The sequence below is a fragment of the Pleurodeles waltl genome, chromosome 6 (assembly GCF_031143425.1).
Source record: "Pleurodeles waltl isolate 20211129_DDA chromosome 6, aPleWal1.hap1.20221129, whole genome shotgun sequence".
Classification (NCBI taxonomy): Eukaryota; Metazoa; Chordata; class Amphibia; order Caudata; family Salamandridae; genus Pleurodeles; species Pleurodeles waltl.
The window spans coordinates 13,205,694-13,225,940 of NC_090445.1; the positions used below are offsets into that span (position 1 = coordinate 13,205,694).

General features: G+C 46.0%; 1 protein-coding gene across 3 annotated transcripts in view; it reads left to right on the forward strand.

The window, feature by feature from the left end:
* NUP188 (nucleoporin 188) overlaps positions 1 to 20,247 on the forward strand; it is a 642,545-nt gene that overhangs the window by 246,873 nt on the left and 375,425 nt on the right. For all 3 annotated transcript variants that reach the window (XM_069237029.1, XM_069237030.1, XM_069237031.1), the window contains exon 13: positions 7,920 to 7,985. In XM_069237029.1, coding sequence (XP_069093130.1) covers positions 7,920 to 7,985 — 66 coding nt within the window. The remainder of the gene's footprint in view (positions 1 to 7,919; positions 7,986 to 20,247) is intronic.

Here is a 20,247-nt window from a genome sequence, read left to right on the forward strand (position 1 = left end):
AGCCGATACTGCAGCGAGAACAGTCAACACTGCTGTCACCATAAGGAGACACGCTTGGCTCCGCACTTCAGGGTTCAAACCTGAAATCCAGCAGGCTGTCCTTAATATGCCCTTCAACATTTAGAACTTTTAGGACTAGAAGTTCAAGCACTACTGCAAAAGGATGCAATAGAGTTAGTACCAGTACAACAACAAAAACACAGGAGTTTACTCCCTGTACTTTCTAATTCCAAAAAAAGACAAAACATTAAGACCAATATTAGATCTCAGGACACTAAATACCTACATCATATCGGACCACTTTCACATGGTCACACTACAAGACATCATTCCACTGCTCAAACAGCAAGATTACATGACCACATTAGACCTAAAAGATGCGTACTTTCATATACCGATACACCCTTCTCACAGAAAGTACCTAAGGTTCGTATTCAAAGGAATACATTACCAATTCAAGGTGTTGCCATTCGGAATAACAACTGCACCAAGAGTATTCACAAAATGTCTAGCAGTAGTAGCAGCACATATCAGGAGACAACAAATACATGTGTTTCCTTACCTAGACGATTGGCTAATCAAGACCAACACAGTAAAAAAGTGCACAAACGACACCACATATGTCATACAAACCCTTCACAAACTGGGTTTCTCCATCAACTATACAAAGTCACACCTCGAACCGTGTCAGACACAACAATATCTAGGGGCAACCATCAACACATCAAAAGGAATTGCCACTCCAAGTCCACAAAGAGTGCAAGCATTCCACAAGGTAATAAGTGCTATGTTTCCAAACCAAAAGATACAAGCAAAATTTGTGCTAAAACTTCTAGGCATGATGTCATCATGCATAGCCATTGTCCCAAACGCAAGACTACACATGCGACCCTTACAACAGTGCCTAGCATCACAATGGTCACAGGCACAGGGTCAACTTCAAGATCTGGTGTTGGTAGACCGCCAAACATACCTCTCGCTTCTATGGTGGAACAGCAACAATTTAAACAAAGGGCGGACATTTCAGGACCCAGTGCCTCAATACGTTATAACAACAGATGCTTCCATGACAGGGTGGGGAGCACACCTCAATCACCACAGCATTCAAGGACAATGGGATGTACACCAAACAAAATTTCATATAAATTACCTAGAACTGTTAGCAGTATTTCTAGCGTTAAAAGCCTTTCAACCCATAATAACACACAAATACATTCTTGTCAAAGCAGACAACATGACAACAATGTATTATTTAAACAAACAAGGAGGAACACACTCAACACAATTGTGTCTCCTAACACAAAAAATATGGCAGTGGGCGATTCACAACCACATTCGCCTAATAGCACAATTTATTCCAGGGATCCAAAACCAACTAGCAGACAACCTTTCGCGAGACCACCAACAAGTCCACGAATGGGAAATTCACCCCCAAGTTCTGAACAATTACTTTCAAATTTGGGGAACACCCCAGATAGATTTGTTCGCAACAAAAGAAAACGCAAAATGCCAAAACTTCGCATCCAGGTACCCACACCGCGAATCACAAGGCAATGCTCTATGGATGAGTTGGTCAGGGATATTTGCATACGCTTTTCCCCCTCTCCCTCTCCTTCCATATCTAGTAAACAAATTGAGTCAAAACCAACTCAAACTCATACTGATAGCACCCACATGGGCAAGGCAACCTTGGTATACAACTCTACTAGACCTTTCACTAGTACCGCATTTCAAACTACCCAACAGACCAGATCTGTTAACACAACACAAACAACAGATCAGGCATCCAAACCCAGCATCATTGAATCTAGCAATTTGGCTCCTGAAATCCTAGAATTCGGACACTTAGACCTCACACAAGAATGTATGGAGGTCATAAAACAAGCTAGAAAAGCTTCCACTAGACACTGCTATGCATCTAAGTGGAAAAGGTTTGTTTGCTACTGCCATACCAATCAAATCCAACCATTGCATGCCTCTACAAAGGACATAGTGGGATACTTACTACATTTGCAAAAAGCAAACCTCGCTTTTTCATCTATAAAAATACACCTCGCAGCAATATCTGCTTACCTACAAACTACTCATTCATCGTCTCTATTTAGAATACCAGTTATTAAAGCATTCATGGAAGGGCTAAAAAGAATTATACCACCAAGAACACCACCAGTTCCTTCATGGAACCTTAACATCGTCTTAACAAGACTCATGGGTCCACCTTTTGAACCCATGCATTCCTGTGAAATGCAATACCTAACGTGGAAAGTCGCATTTCTCATTGCAATCACATCCCTCAGAAGAGTAAGTGAAATACAGGCATTTACCATACAAGAACCATTTATTCAAATACACAAAAATAAAATAGTTCTAAGAACAAATCCAAATTTTCTACCAAAAGTAATCTCACCATTCCATTTAAATCAAACAATAGAATTACCAGTGTTCTTCCCACAGCCAGATTCCGTGGCTGAAAGGGCACTACATACATTAGACATCAAAAGAGCACTAATGTACTACATTGACAGAACAAAGCTAATCAGGAAAACAAAACAACTGTTCATAGCTTTTCAAAAACCACACATAGGAAATCCAATCTCTAAACAAGGCATTGCTAGATGGATAGTCAGATGTATTCAAACATGCTATCTTAAAGCCAAGAGAGAATTGCCTATTACACCAAAGGCACACTCAACCAGAAAGAAAGGTGCTACCATGGCCTTTCTAGGAAACATTCCTATGAGCGAAATATGTATGGCTGCAACCTGGTCTACGCCTCATACATTTACTAAACACTACTGTGTAGATGTACTAAATGCACAACAAGCTACAGTTGGCCAAGCTGTACTAAGAACATTATTCCAAACTACTTCAACTCCTACAGGCTAAACCACCGCTTTTAGGGGAGGTAACTGCTTTATAGTCTATGCTCAACATGTGTATCTGCAGCAACATATGCCATCGAACTGAAAATGTCACTTACCCAGTGTACATCTGTTCGTGGCATTAGTCGCTGCAGATTCACATGTGCCCTCCCGCCTCCCCGGGAAGCCTGTAGCCGTTTAGAAGTAAATCTTAAATCTTAAACATTTGTACATTTGTAAATAATTATTATAAACCTTTTATGTACATACGTATTCACTCCATTGCATGGGCACTATTTATAGCAAACAACTCCAGCCTCACCCTCTGCGGGGAAAACAATCTAAGATGGAGTCGACGCCCATGCGCAATGGAGCCGAAGAGGGAGGAGTCCTTCGGTCCCGTGACCAAAAAAGACTTCTTCGAAGAAAAACAACTTGTAATACTCCGAGCCCAACACCAGGCAGCGGACTGTGCTAAACATGTGAATCTGCAGCGACTAATGCCACGAACAGATGTACACTGGGTAAGTGACATTTTCATTACGCAGCTTGATGGGGCAAGCTGTTGGATGTTCTGGTGTTTTTTGTACTGTTTTTTTGCCCAAAAAGTACTTGCTGTGGGCACGTTAAAAGATATTTGGCCCTTTTGACCTTTTTGGTTTTACCTTACTGGCTGCCCTTGTTTAAATCACCTGATTAGTTTTCTTAGTGATCTGGTCCATATGTCTCCACCCAACTCTTTTGTAATGCCACCTTCCGGAGGTGTACGCCATTTGAGCTCATGCACAGCTGTCCATTGCGTCTACTGACTTTAAACACATTCTTCCGTATATTGATAGGCTCAGCTTGTCGAATAGATTAAATTAAAGCTCTGCCCTTTCAGCCTTTGTACACCACCTTTGACCCAGGTAAACTCGTGTTGCAGACTAGAGCGACGTCCATCCTGCTTTTGACATTCTTTGCTCCTCCTCACCTCTCGAGATGAGGTTCCATTGCTTGCACCCCAAAAGATCCCTCAGCCTTTACATGGATCCTACCAAAGACCCTTCTTTGTGGGGTTCACGGGGTGAAGAAATGTACAGCAGTGCAGAAAAGGACCATATGAAGGTGGGTAGTCCTCTGTAAAAATCTACTACGCATTGACTAAGCAGCAGCACCAAAAAGGTTTGCGGGCCCATTCCAAGAGCCAAGGGTGCTTTCACTGCATTGGCATATGGAGCATCTGTTCTGGACATTTGTCCTGCTGTAACATGGTCGTCACTCCAACCAAGCACTAATGCCTTGACAGCCAGGTCCAGCTGAAAGGACACTTTGCCCATTTGGGCCTGTAGTTTTTCCTGGTTTGAGCTATTCTAAATTCTTGTCCCCTTGGAAGGTAGAGCTTTGGTATCTGTTGAAAAGGTGACAGGTCTGAGGTTACAAGTATCCATTAAAAGAACAAGTTACCTTTGGAATGCTCTTTGTGGTGGATACTCTAGTTGAAGATTCCTCACTACCCTTCTACCTCCCTGTTCTGTGAAATTTACTCTTTACTACATGTATGAAAAGTACAGACAGAGTCAAGAAAGATGTCAGTGCTCAGGGGTAGCTCTGGTATCACTACTAGGGCGGGATGATGCAGACTTTTAGCAGCCTTACACCACCTACTGGCACATGGAAACACTGCTGACAGTGTCTGGATCTAGACTGGTGCCTGGGGGAATACGTAAGTTGACCAATCTGCGTTTTAGATAGAGAAACCACTAGATATTACTGGAGGTAAGTAGCATGTTTGCCAGGCGCCCTTCCATGAAATCAGTGTACACTGAGCGCTGTGATAAGGTTGTGGCTGGCTCATCATCTGTCAGACTGACCCGTTTGCAGGCAAAATTGTCAGATGTCTTGTTTTTTTGTTCATCTTTAGCCCAGCAAAGTCGTGCAGCTGGCACTTTTAAAGATTACTTTTTACATTTGTCATAGCAGTCATCCTTCAAATTTCCTTTTGTGATGCATTTTCTTAAACTTTTGCAACATATGTTTCCACTAAAGCCCTTTGTGTTGCCACAGTGGGACTTAAATTTGATTTTCGCTTTCCTCATCAGTACCCCTTTCGAACCGAAGAACAGTTGTCCATTGTGTCTCCTGAAATTAAAAATGGTTTTATTGGTTGTGATAATATCTTTACCCTGTGTGAGTGAGCGTCAGGCTCTCTCCCAGACAAACTGATGTTAAGTACCTAAGCTGCATCTCTGGGGAAGGTGGTGATGCCCTTCAATGTCAGACAAGCCATCACTCTTCTGACCTTCTTCTTCTCTCCTCCTCTGATGAAGAGAGACTCCATTTCTTTGACCTGAAGTGAACACTGAACTTTTACATAAATCATACCAAGGAACATTGAGTGCACAGTCCGCTCTCTGAGGGCATCTCTGGAGCAAAGAAGCGCAAGGAGGTGCAGATGGACCATCTCACAATGGCCTGTTCTCAGTAGTAAGGTCTGCTATGCACTGGCGAAGAAGCAGCCGCCAGAAAGACTTAGCACTTATTCCACCAGCGCCAACACTGCTACCACTGCATTGGCATAGGGAGTGCATCCTGGATATCGGTCAGAATGCTACACAGTCATCAGTGCGCATGTTCATGAAGCACTATTGCCTAGAATGTCGGGTCTTTTGGGATGGGCATTTTGCATGTTCGGTTCTTCAGGACATTCACAAGTTATGGAATCTGCAGTTAGAAGTGCCCATCAGAACAACAAATTGCTTACCCTTGGTAACTCTCTTGTTGATGGATCTCTTACTGCAAATTCCACATCACACTCCTTCCTCCCCTTTTTGTGATCTCCTTTCCAAACTAAAAAGGTCCTAATCTAGGAGTTTGCACACTGGTATCAACTGATAACTGCTGGGCTCCTACAGCCAAGGATGCAAACAGTGTCTAGAAAGAAACTGATGTCGACACACAGGGATGGCGCTTGTATGTGGCTGTGTTTGGTACTTTTGGGGCAGAACAAAGTTGGCACGGAGCTGCAGTACATCACTGTCGTGCGGAAGCTGTGCTGTAAAAATCTTCCGGATCAGTCTGGTGCCTGGGGGTATTCTAAAGGTGAGAAATCTATGGTTGGAGCATCTCATCAGAAATAGCGTTACTGAAAGTAAGTAAATTATTCTTCTGAACTGCTTTAACAGGTTCACACTTTCTCAGAAGTGTGATCAGCTTTTTGTAGCCTTCCCGAAACCTTCCTCCGGTCATCCCGTCTCTACGGCAGGTATAGCTAGATTTATCCAAACTTGATGCCACAAGACTTTGAGTGTCTTAACCTGTAGACCCCAGAGCACACTCCACCTGTACGGAAGGACAGCCTTTGCTTTCATTGGAACATTGTGTTAGCGGACATCTGCAAAGTGGCACCTGGTCAACATCGAGCACTTTCACCGAGCACTGCAGTGTAGGCATTTTAGCCCAGCAGCAGGTGGTGATTGGCCAGACAGTTATACTTCGTTTCAGACCTCTACTTCATCTGTTCGCTACCCACCACTTGTGGAGGGCGCTGCTATTCAGTCTACATAGTGCATGCTTATCTACAGCCACACGTGCTTTGAACAGAAAAATTAACTTTCCCTTTAAGCCACTGCAGTGTGCAATGCTATATCTTCTCATGAGCTTCTCATGATTGTAGATTTATTGTTTTGTTTCCCAATTTACACTGCATAATACTCATTGTGTACCATCGTAGGCTCGTTCAGCACTCCATACACATTCTCACCCTCTGTGCGAAGAGCAGTCTAAGATGGAGCTAGTGCCCATGATAAAAGGGAGGAGTCACAGCTCATCGTGTGACTCGAAGGACTTATTTGAAGAAAAACAACTTCAAATAAGCCCAACACTAAATGGCTGGAGTATTCAGACTATGTGAATCTCCAGCACTACACACTGTGAACAGATGCTTACAGGGTAACGTCTTCCTTCCTTTACTTCTGCCCAGTAGCTGCAGAGACATTTTGTTTTTTTAGCTTGCGGTTCAAGTCAAACATTTATGGCTATCAGTGAAGATCTTACAATGTAGAAGGCGTTATTACATAATTGTAGTCTTGGTTCTACTTTGAAGGAATTTTCATTGAAGTCATAAACGACCCTCCCCCACTTCCATCGTGTACTTCACATCTCCTGATCTTGCTTCCTAAAACACAGCCAGCACAGTCCATCCTGGGTAGTTGGAAGTTCCTGCAGACTTAATGAATTTTCTTAAACTTCTTCAGTGTAATTCTATCAGGCGGCATTGTCCTTCCATGTTACAGAGGTTCTCTGCATTTGTCATAGTAGATGCTACAATGCAGCCTTGTGACAGGGATTTATTTGGAGTTTGGCAGTCCTAAGTTTGAGATATCTTATTTTTGATGTGCTTTTGAAGAGTGCTGCTTATCTAATGAACATATGGACAAACATTGATTTGAAGTTCACACATGCAGCAGGGATTTATTCTAAAGTCTATGACTTCAATGAAGATTCTTATGATGAAGATCTAGGACTTCAAGTAAGTAACCATGTCTTCTCCATAATGGGATATATTGAAAAATAGTAGAATACCTCAGCATGCATGCGGGATCCAGGAAAGTATTTTTTTCTCATATAAACTGAAGACAAAACCTAAAGATTGTAATGATTCCCAAAGCTACAAATTAAAAATCTTGATGTCAAGGCAGTCTATTCCCGCAACTTCAAGATCAGTCTCCGCACCAACAGAAGTTGTCATACAACGGCCTCTTATTTGAAAGTAAACCATGCCTCTTCTAGCTCCCCCTACCTTCCCCTTCGCTAACTGTTGCTCCCTTTCAGCTCGTTATGTTCCACCTCGTTGCTTACCTCGCTTTGACCTCAGTTTCTTGCTCCTTGCCACTTGGTTTGGGTGCCATTAATAGTTTTGTTTGAATGTTTGCTGGCCCCTGCACCAGAGCCCCACAATTGCACTTAGTCCTAGCATTGCTTCTTATGTGTCAGATCTCGCAGAGCACAGTGATGATCATACCCAGACTCCGAGAAAGCACTAATGATTCTGTTGCTCTCCCCTTCCCCTTTCCACAGGATCTGATTGACACAGCGTGCGAAGTTCTAGCAGCTCCGAGCCTCCCTGAACTCTTTTGGAGTACGGTAAGCATTGCTGCGAGGCCGAGGAGTGACAGGACCTTGTTTCCCGAGCATAGGAGTGAGGGAGCCATGCTTCAAGGATTTAATTGCATCAGATAAGGCTTCTTGTGCTGGGTTATTGAGATGTTTAGCATTTTCTCTCGCCAGCATTTCGAGGCAGGCCATAGCTAGACCTGTGCCACAATTGTAAAGTTGTAAACCAAAAACTTTGGACTCTGGATGCTTGTTCCTAGGGTCACATTCTTTTTGTCCCTTGGAATTATGTGGATTTGTAGCTGATCACCATAGAAGAACTTTCTGCTGTATGTTTTGAATATGCCAGATTAGTGCTGCTGTGCTCCACCCTCTGAGGTGACCGTCCTCTGTGGTCCTTGCCACGAAAAGTCAACCCTTGAGTTAAGTGCCTGATCCTGTGACTCTCCCAACATGTGTATTCCTTCCAGACATCTTTCTGGGATTCAGGCTGCTGTGTGTTGTCACGTCTGTAGCATTCAGGATGGCTGTTTTGCAGACACTTGGATGCTTTCAGTTCCCAGGCTGACCCTTGTGGTTTCCTCTAGTGTTGCTGGGGAATGTCAGAGTCTTTGTTCTGTCAGTCTGAGTGCTTTGCCTTTTGTGATCACACAGTGGACATCCTTCTCTTTTGGTGCCTCAGGGATACGGTCTTGGCTGTTACGTCTTTTTGTAATGAAAACAATATTAGCTGATATTCATTATGACCAGGCATGTACAAGATTTACTCTCTTACTTTTTTTAGTGTAACTTAATTTAATATCATGTGATTTAAGAGAGAAGCAAATCCTGTTTATTTTCAAAGTGAAGGACTTTGAGATATGCTGTACCTGTAGGGGCTTTAGGACACAGTGCTGAGAGGACTCCAGGCATCGGGTTCTTTTGCTGAAAAATATTACTTTACCAGACAACTTTTCTGGGTCTGTTGCTGACCAGTGCACTTAATTGCAGTCTTTTTAAACCTGCCGCAGAAGTTAAAATTTAGTGATATGTTTAAGCCAGTTCTGCAGCAGGGGGAGTGGTAGTCTTTCGTGGACGAGCCATATCTTGAGACCTCTCCTGAAGTCGAGGAGGGAGTGAGCTGTACGCAAGTAAAGAAGGAGGTTGTTCTTGGCGGCGAGGTAGGAGAAGGAGCGTCTGCCGCAGCAGCTGTGGCACACTCGTGGGACTCGAGTGATGGAGGAAGAGCAAAGTTTCCTGCTGGGTCGTAGAAGGAGAGTCTGTGGTTGATGAGATTGGGTCTGATGTTGTGGAGGGCCTTGTACGTGAGAACCTTGAATTTGCACCTCTTTTGTACGGGGTGCCAGTGCAGACCTCTGAGGTGGGTGGTAATCCCAGTCTGCCTGGTCAGGTGCAGGGCAAGTCTCACTGCTGCATTCTTGGATGATTTGGGCACAGTGGAGGAACGGGGCGAGGAATTCAGCAAATAGGGCATTCCCGTAGTCTAGTTTGCTGGCAAGGAGTGCTTGGGTTACCATTATTTTGGCTTCAATGGGATCTATCGAAAAATCTTCTGTAGCATGCGGAGGCTGTGGAAGGAGGAGGAGGCCACTGCATTCAGCTGTCTCTTGAACGTGTTTGTTGTCTGTGATGAAGCGGAGGTTCCGGACATAGTTAGTGGGGGTCGGGGAGGATGTCTGAGGGTGGAAGGCCACCAGTTGTAGCTCCAGGGGGTGGTGGTGTTTCCGAAGACAATCGCCTCCGTTTTGTCTGTGTTCAGCTTCAGGCAGATGAATCTCATCCATTCAGCGATGTGGGTCATGGCGTTGTTGAAGTTGGCTCTCTGGGTGGTGTGATCTTCGGAGGGGGAGAGTATGAGCTGAGTGTCATCGGTGTATCAGATGATGTTGAGACCGTGGGAATGAATTACCTCTGCCAGTGGCGTCATATAGTTATTAAATAGAGTGGGGCTGAGTGAGGTCCCCTGGGGAACGTGGATTCTCTGGGAGCATCCTGTGAGAAAGGCATGGATCCATTTGAGGGCGTTGCCTTGGATCCAGAGGTGGTGGAATTTGGAGATGAAGGTGTAGTGGGAGACAGTGTGAAATGTGGCAGAGAGATCAAGGAGGATCAGTGCTGCCTTCTCTCCGTGGTCGAGAAGGGATCTGATGTCCATTCCGGTGATCCGTGAGGTCTCGGTGCTGTGGTTGGCTCGGAAACCGAATTGGGAGGTGTCCAGTAGACTTTGTTTCCATGTGTTCAGAGAGCTGTTGGGTGATGGCCCTTTCCAGAACCTTGGCTGGAAAAGGAACAGAGATATCAGACAGTCATTTTTGAGTTTGTTGGGATCGGCGGAGGTTTTCTTCAGGAGCTGTTTGACTTCTGCTTGTTTCCATGCTTCGGGGATAGTGGCAGTCCCAAAGGAGGTGTTGAGGATGGGTGCAAGGACACTGCTAATTTCTTTCTGGCCCAGGTTAAAGATGTAGTGGTGGTGTGGGTCATTTGGTGAGCCGGAGTGGCTTGAACTCTTGAGGGCTGCTGTTTTTTGGGTAGATAGTGGCTTCCAGTCGATGATCAGGTGGCTGGTGGTGTTGTCTGGTGGGGTCAGAAGGTGGTTGATGCTGGGGGAAATTTGCTCCAAACGGCTGTGATGTTCTTGTGAAAGTAATCTGATAGCATGTCGCAGAGGTTCTGGGAGGGTTGGATGGTGTTTTCTGTGGGTGCTGAGCAGGAGAATTCTGACGGTTTAAAAATGTTCCTTGGGGTGGTTGGTGCTTTCCTTGATGCAGCTTATTTTTCTCCCTTAAGGCAGTGGTGGTATTTGAGTGCTTCTTTGTGGGTGGTGCGGTCTGCTTGGTCCCTGTGCATGCAATACCTGTTCTCTAGCCATTTGCATTCTCTATTGAGTGTGCGGAGTTCGGGGTAGAGCCATCTGGCGGGCTTGCTGGATCTTCTGGTGATGGGATTTCTTGTGTGTGGGGGGTGAACTTAGTTGGCGCTGTTGAGACTCCACATGGATAGGTTGTGGGCGTCTTGCACGGAAGGGGTTGGGTCTACTGGACTTGAAGGGGGTGGTCCATTTGGTTTCTGTGACTTTTCCCCACCTGCGGTGTGGGGCTGGAGGGAGTGTTGTGGAGGGCTCCAGTCCGCTTGTTATGGTGAAAAGCACGTTATGGTGATCGGTCCATGTGAGCTCCATTGTGTGGGAGAACTTGATTCTGTTGCTGGCTGTAAAGATGGGATCCAGGGTATGTCCCACTGTGTGTGTGTGTGTGTGTGGAGCTGGTGACTATCTGAGTCCGATGTTGCTTTGGTTGTCTAGGAGGTTGGAGGAGTTGTGGTAGTTGGGGTCATCTAGGTAGAAATTGAGATCTCCTAAAAACATGTAGTATTTCGAGGCGATGGCAAGAGGGGCGATGATTTAGGTGATAGCCTTGCAGAAGGCTGGGCAGGGTCCCGGGGTAGGTATGTGAAGGTTCCCCTGTTGGTGGTTTTGGCGTCAGTTTGGATTAGGAAGTTGAGGTGAGACGTCTCTTCCTCAAAGGTGGCGCACGGGTGGCTGTCCTTATGCATGATGGCCATGCCTCCTCCCTGTTTTTCTTGTAGCGGTCTTTCTGAATGAGCTTGTAACCTTGCAGGGTGAGGCAGATGATGTCAGGGGCTGATGCAGGTGTGAGCCAGGTTTCAGTGATGAACATCAGGTCCGAGTTGAGGGAGGTTATTGTGTACCATATTTCGGTGGCGTGATTGCAGAGGGATCTAGCGTTGAGCAGTAGGCAGTGGAGTAGTTTCTCGTGTTTGGAGGGCGTGGATGGGAAGGATGTTCCAATTTTACATTAAGTGAAATACAATCTTTGTCCATCCTGAGTGACCTCAATGAGAGTTTGACCACCTCTTTGCTCCTCATTCATAGTCTTGCTGGATTTCAAATGAAAATGAGTGTTCGGGGGCATGTGTAGCTGCAGATACACATGCTGTGCATAGTCCGCCATCTGGTGTTGGGTCGGAGTGTTACAAGTTGTTTTTCTTCGAAGAAGTCTTTTCGAGTCACGAGACCGAGGGACTCCTCCCACTTCGGTTCCATTGCGCATGGGCGTCGACTCCATCTTAGATTGTTTTTTTTTCCGCCATCGGGTTCGGACGTGTTCCTTTTCGCTCCGTGTTTCGGGTCGGAAAGTTAGTCAGAATCAACGGAAAATTTGTCGGTATTGTTTCGTTCGGTATCGGGATAGTTAGGGCAAATCGACACCGAGCCTTAAAGAGCTCCGGTAACCCTTCGGGGTATTTTCGATCCCCCGTCGGGGCCTGGTCGGCCCGACCGCGTGCAACATCGAGACTGATGGAACGGACCCCGTTCCGATTCTGTCCTAAATGCCACAGTAAATATCCTTATACAAACCAACATTTGGTCTGTAACTTGTGCCTGTCCCCCGAGCACAAGGAAGAGTCGTGTGAGGCCTGTCGCGCGTTTCGGTCGAGAAAAACGCTCAGGGACCGAAGAGCCAGGAGGTTGCAGATGGCTTCCACGCTGACAGGACAACGAGGGTTCGAGGAGGAGGAAGAAGAAGAAACTTTCTCCATCCGCGAATCGGATTCCGAAGAATTCGACGTCGACGTGCAACCAACCGTGAGTAAGACGTCGAAAGAAAGATCACACGAGAAAACAGACAAAGCCCAGGGGACGCCACTGCCAACAGGCCATGGCATAACCCATAAAGTAGGTGACCGTCTATCGGCACCGAAAAAGGGCGAGCTGGTGCCGAAGTCGTCCGACTCAGGTCGAGACACAGGCACGCATCACTCTCGGGACCGAGAGAGTGGTGCAGAAAAGGCTCGACACCGAGATAGCGGCACCGAAGCTACTCGACACAGAGACAGCGGCACCGAAGCTGCTCGGCACAGAGATATCGGCACCGAAGATGGTCGGCACTGAGAGGCCAAGACACCGAAAAAGAGAAAGCTCTCATCGGAGCCGAAAACAACTAAAGACACGGTTTCGGTGCCAAAACACCCGGCAACCGAACCAAAAACCAGTTCCTACTCTGAGTAACAATCACTTTCCTCCCAACTAAAAAGGCACAGATTTGAGGAGGAATTACAAACTACAGAGGTAGATCACACGCAACAGCGGATCTTTATCCAAAGGGGTACAGGGAAAATCAGCATTCTTCCCCCCAATCAGAAGGAAAAGGAAGCTTGACTTCCAGCAACAAGACAAGCCACCACAAGCAAAGGTGGTAAAGAGGGCAACTCCACCACCCTCTCCACCCCAGTCAACTCATGTATCACCGGCACAGACTCCACCACCATCACCAGCTCATACCACCATGAGCCAGGATGATCAGGCAGCATGGGACCTCTATGATGCTCCAGTATCGGACAATAGCCCAGAGTCGTACCCAACTAAACCCTCACCACCTGAGGACAGTACAGCATATGCACAGGTGGTAGCTAGGGCAGCCGAATTTCATAATGTATCTCTACATTTGGAGCCTATTGAGGATGACTTCCTCTTTAACACCCTGTCCTACACCCACAGCCATTATCAAAGCCTTCCCATGCTCCCGGGAATGCTAAGGCACGCTAAACAGATTTTCAAGGAGCCTGTTAAAAGCAGAGCAATAACTCCAAGGGTGGAGAAAAAATACAAGGCACCGCCCACAGACCCTGCTTTTATTACATCACAACTGACACCAGATTCAGTAGTCGTAGGAGCAGCTTGTAAAAGAGCCAACTCGCAGACATCAGGCGACGCACCACCTCCGGACAAGGAGAGCCGCAAGTTTGATGCAGCTGAGAAAAGGGTTGCGGCACAAGCTGCAAATCAGTGGCGCATCGCCAACTCGCAAGCACTCCTAGCGCGATACGACAGGGCCCATTGGGACGAGATGCAACATCTCATCGAGCACCTCCCCAAAGAATTCCAGAAACGAGCGAAACAAGCGGTTAAAGAGGGGCAAAATATCTCCAACAACCAAATCCGTTCTTCTATGGATGCAGCAGATACAGCTGCAAGAACAATAAATACTGCTGTGACAATAAGGAGGCACGCATGGCTGCGCACATCTGGCTTCAAACCTGAGATACAACAGGCAGTGCTCAATATGCCGTTCAATGAACAACAACTGTTTGGCCCAGAAGTGGACACTGCAATTGAAAAATTGAAGAAGGACACTGACACAGCCAAAGCCATGGGCGCACTCTATTCCCCGCAGGGCAGAGGCACATTTGGCACATTTCGCAAAACAACTTTCAGAGGAGGGTTTCGAGGTCAAGCCACAGAAGCCAGCACCTCACAAACAAGACCACCTACCTACCAGGGACAATATCAAAGGGGAGGCTTTCGAGGCCAATACAGAGGGGGCCAATTCCCAAGAAACCGGGGAAAGTTTCAAGGTCCCAAAACCCCTCAAAATAAACAGTGACTCACAAGTCACACAACCCCTTCACACACCAGTGGGGGGAAGACTAAGCCAGTTCCACAAATCATGGGAGGAAATAACAACAGACACTTGGGTCTTAGCAATTATCCAACATGGTTATTGCATAGAATTTCTCCAACTCCCTCCAAACGTCCCACCGAAAACACACAGTATGTCAAAACAGCATATAGACCTTCTAGGACTAGAAGTTCAAGCATTACTGCAAAAAGACGCAATAGAATTAGTACCAAAAACACAAAAGAACACAGGAGTTTACTCACTGTACTTTCTAATACCGAAAAAGGACAAAAGTCTGAGACCAATATTAGATCTCAGAACACTAAACACCTACATCAAATCAGACCACTTTCACATGGTCACGTATACAAGACGTAATACCACTACTGAAACAGCAAGACTACATGACAACGTTAGATCTAAAAGACGCGTATTTCCATATACCGATACATCCCTCGCACAGGAAATACCTAAGGTTCGTTTTCAAAGGAATACATTACCAATTCAAAGTGTTGCCATTCGGAATAACAACAGCACCAAGAGTCTTTACAAAATGTCTAGCAGTAGTAGCTGCACATATCAGGAGGCAGCAAATACACGTGTTCCCGTACCTAGACGATTGGTTAATCAAAACCAATTCGCTAACAAAGTGTTCACACCACACAGATTATGTTATACAAACCCTTTACAAACTGGGTTTCTCCATCAACTATGCAAAGTCACACCTTTTGCCGTGTCAAACACAGCAATACTTAGGAGCGACAATCAACACAACAAAAGGGATAGCCACTCCAAGTCCACAAAGGGTTCAAAATGTTCACAAGGTGATACAAGCTATGTATCCAACACAAAAGATACACGCAAAGATGGTATTAAAACTCCTAGGCATGATGTCCTCATGCATAGCCATTGTCCCAAACGCAAGATTGCACATGCGGCCCTTACAACAGTGCCTAGCATCACAATGGTCACATGCACAGGGTCAACTTCTAGATCTGGTGTTGATAGACCGCCAAATATACATCTCGCTTCTATGGTGGAACAGTACAAATTTAAACAAAGAGCGGCCTTTCCAAGACCCAGTGCCACAATACGTGATAACAACAGATGCTTCCATGACAGGGTGGGGAGCACACCTCAATCAACACAGCATCCAAGGACAATGGGACGTACATCAAAGAAAGTTTCATATAAATCACCTAGAATTGTTAGCAGTATTTCTAGCGTTGAAAGCATTCCAACCAATGATAACCCACAAATACATTCTTGTCAAAACAGACAACATGACGACAATGTATTATTTAAACAAACAGGGGGGAACACACTCGACACAGTTGTGTCTCCTAACACAAAAAATATGGCATTGGGCAATTCACAACCACATTCGCCTAATAGCACAGTTTATTCCAGAGATCCAGAACCAGCTAGCAGACAATCTCTCTTGGGATCACCAACAGGTCCACGAATGGGAAATTCACCCCCAAATCCTGAACACTTACTTCCAAATTTGGGGAACACCTCAAATAGATCTATTTGCAACAAAAGAAAATGCAAAATGCCAAAACTTCGCATCCAGGTACCCACACCGGCCATCTCAAGGCAATGCTCTATGGATGAATTGGTCAGGGATATTTGCGTACGCTTTTCCCCCTCTCCCTCTCCTTCCATATCTAGTAAACAGATTGAGTCAAAACAAACTCAAAATCATACTAATAGCACCAACATGGGCAAGACAACCTTGGTATACCACACTACTAGACCTGTCAGTAGTACCTCATGTCAAACTACCCAACAGGCCAGATCTGTTAACACAACACAAACAACAGATCAGGCATCCAAACCCAGCATCGCTGAATCTAGCAATTTGGCTCCTGAAATCCTAGAATTTGGACACTTGAACCTCACACAAGAGTGTATGGAGGTCATAAAACAAGCTAGAAGACCATCCACTAGACACTGCTATGCAAGTAAATGGAAAAGATTTGTTTGTTACTGCCATAATAATCAAGTCCAACCATTGCATGCATCTCCAAAAGATGTAGTAGGATATTTACTACATTTACAAAAATCAAATCTAGCTTTCTCTTCCATAAAAATACATCTCGCAGCAATATCTGCTTACCTGCAGATTACTCATTCAACTTCCCTATTTAGAATACCTGTCATTAAAGCATTTATGGAAGGCCTAAAGAGAATTATACCACCAAGGACACCACTTGTTCCTTCATAGAACCTCAACATTGTCTTGACAAGGCTCATGGGTCCACCTTTCGAACCCATGCATTCTTGTGAAATGCAATACTTAACGTGGAAAGTTGCATTTCTCATTGCCATCACATCTCTAAGAAGAGTAAGTGAAATGCAGGCGTTTACCATACAAGAACCATTAATTCAAATACACAAAAATAAGGTTGTTCTAAGATCAAATCCAAAATTCTTACCAAAGGTTATCTCACCGTTCCACTTAAACCAAACAGTGGAATTACCAGTGTTCTTCCCGCAGCCAGATTCAATAGCTGAAAGAGCACTACATACATTAGACATCAAGAGAGCGCTAATGTACTACTGTAGGAAGTTGGCTCTGTATGCACTATTTCAAAGTAAGGAATAGTATGCACAGAGTCCAAGGGTTCCCCTTAGAGGTAAGATAGTGGCAAAAAGAGATAATACTAATGCTCTATTTTGTGGTAGTGTGGTCGAGCAGTAGGCTTATCCAAGAAGTAGTGTTAAGCATTTGTTGTACATACACATAGACAATAAATGAGGTACACACACTCAGAGACAAATCCAGCCAATAGGTTTTTGTATAGAAAAATATCTTTTCTTAGTTTATTTTAAGAACCACAGGTTCAAATTCACAGGTTCAAATTCTACATGTAATATCTCATTCGAAAGGTATTGCAGGTAAGTACTTTAGGAACTTCAAATCATTAAAATTGCATGTATACTTTTTCAAGTTATTCACAAATAGCTGTTTTAAAAGTGGACAATTTTCACAGTTCCTAGGGGAGGTAAGTATTTGTTAGGTTAACCAGGTAAGTAAGACACTTACAGGGCTTAGTTCTTGGTCCAAGGTAGCCCACCGTTGGGGGTTCAGAGCAACCCCAAAGTCACCACACCAGCAGCTCAGGGCCGGTCAGGTGCAGAGTTCAAAGTGGTGCCCAAAACACATAGGCTAGAATGGAGAGAAGGGGGTGCCCCGGTTCCGGTCTGCTTGCAGGTAAGTACCCGCGTCTTCGGAGGGCAGACCAGGGGGGTTTTGTAGGGCACTGGGGGGGACACAGGTCCACACAGAAATTTCACCCTCAGCGGCGCGGGGGCGGCCGGGTGCAGTGTAGAAACAAGCGTCGGGTTCGCAATGTTAGTCTATGAGAGATCTCGGGATCTCTTCAGCGCTGCAGGCAGGCAAGGGGGGGATTCCTCGGGGAAACCTCCACTTGGGCAAGGGAGAGGGACTCCTGGGGGTCACTTCTCCAGTGAAAGTCCGGTCCTTCAGGTCCTGGGGGCTGCGGGTGCAGGGTCTCTCCCAGGCGTCGGGACTTTGGATTCAAAGAGTCGCGGTCAGGGGAAGCCTCGGGATTCCCTCTGCAGGCGGCGCTGTGGGGGCTCAGGGGGGGACAGGTTTTGGTACTCACAGTATCAGAGTAGTCCTGGGGTCCCTCCTGAGGTGTCGGATCTCCACCAGCCGAGTCGGGGTCGCCGGGTGCAGTGTTGCAAGTCTCACGCTTCTTGCGGGGAGCTTGCAGGGTTCTTTAAAGCTGCTGGAAACAAAGTTGCAGCTTTTCTTGGAGCAGGTCCGCTGTCCTCGGGAGTTTCTTGTCCTTTCGAAGCAGGGGCAGTCCTCAGAGGATGTCGAGGTCGCTGGTCCCTTTGGAAGGCGTCGCTGGAGCAGGATCTTTGGAAGGCAGGAGACAGGCCGGTGAGTTTCTGGAGCCAAGGCAGTTGTCGTCTTCTGGTCTTCCGCTGCAGGGGTTTTCAGCTGGGCAGTCCTTCTTATTGTAGTTGCAGGAATCTAATTTTCTAGGGTTCAGGGTAGCCCTTAAATACTAAATTTAAGGGCGTGTTTAGGTCTGGGGGGTTAGTAGCCAATGGCTACTAGCCCTGAGGGTGGGTACACCCTCTTTGTGCCTCCTCCCAAGGGGAGGGGGTCACAATCCTAACCCTATTGGGGGAATCCTCCATCTGCAAGATGGAGGATTTCTAAAAGTTAGAGTCACTTCAGCTCAGGACACCTTAGGGGCTGTCCTGACTGGCCAGTGACTCCTCCTTGTTATTCTCATTATTTTCTCCGGCCTTGCCGCCAAAAGTGGGGCCTGGCCGGAGGGGGCGGGCAACTCCACTAGCTGGAGTGTCCTGCGGGGTTGGCACAAAGGAGGTGAGCCTTTGAGGCTCACCGCCAGGTGTGACAATTCCTGCCTGGGGGAGGTGTTAGCATCTCCACCCAGTGCAGGCTTTGTTACTGGCCTCAGAGTGACAAAGGCACTCTCCCCATGGGGCCAGCAACATGTCTCGGTTTGTGGCAGGCTGCTAAAGCTAGTCAGCCTACACAGATAGTCGGTTAAGTTTCAGGGGGCACCTCTAAGGTGCCCTCTGGGGTGTATTTTACAATAAAATGTACACTGGCATCAGTGTGCATTTATTGTGCTGAGAAGTTTGATACCAAACTTCCCAGTTTTCAGTGTAGCCATTATGGTGCTGTGGAGTTCGTGTTTGACAAACACCCAGACCATATACTCTTATGGCTACCCTGCACTTACAATGTCTAAGGTTTTGTTTAGACACTGCAGGGGTACCATGCTCATGCACTGGTACCCTCACCTATGGTATAGTGCACCCTGCCTTAGGGCTGTAAGGCCTGCTAGAGGGGTGTCTTACCTATACTGCATAGGCAGTGAGAGGCTGGCATGGCACCCTGAGGGGAGTGCCATGTCGACTTACTCGTTTTGTCCTCACTAGCACACACAAGCTGGCAAGCAGGGTGTCTGTGCTGAGTGAGGGGTCTCCAGGGTGGCATAAGACATGCTGCAGCCCTTAGAGACCTTCCTTGGCATCAGGGCCCTTGGTACTAGAAGTACCAGTTACAAGGGACTTATCTGGATGCCAGGGTCTGCCAATTGTGGATACAAAAGTACAGGTTAGGGAAAGAACACTGGTGCTGGGGCCTGGTTAGCAGGCCTCAGCACACTTTCAATTGTAAACATAGCATCAGCAAAGGCAAAAAGTCAGGGGGCAACCATGCCAAGGAGGCATTTCCTTACAACTACATTGACAGGACAAAAGAAATTAGGAAGACAAAACAACTATTTATTGCCTTCCAAAAACCTCATACATGAAATCCAATTTCAAAACAAGGTATCGCCAGATGGATAGTAAAGTGCATCCAAACCTGCTATCTTAAAGCAAAGAGAGAACTGCCTATTACACCAAGGGCACACTCAACCAGAAAGAAAGGTGCTACCATGGCCTTTCTAGGAAATATTCCAATGACCGAAATATGTAAGGCAGCAACATGGTCTACGCCTCATACATTTACCAAACACTACTGTGTAGATGTGTTAACTGCACAACAGGCCACAGTAGGTCAAGCCATACTAAGAACTTTATTTCAGACTACTTCCACTCCTACAGGCTGAACCACCGCTTTTGGGGAGATAACTGCTTACTAGTCTATGCACAGCATGTGTATCTGCAGCTACACATGCCACCGAACGGAAAATGTCACTTACCCAGTGTACATCTGTTCGTGGCATTAGTCGCTGCAGATTCACATGCGCCCACCCGCCTCCCCGGGAGCCTGTAGCCGTTTAGAAGTAGATCTTAAACATTTGTACATTTGTAAATATATTACTTAAAACTTAATTATGTACATACGC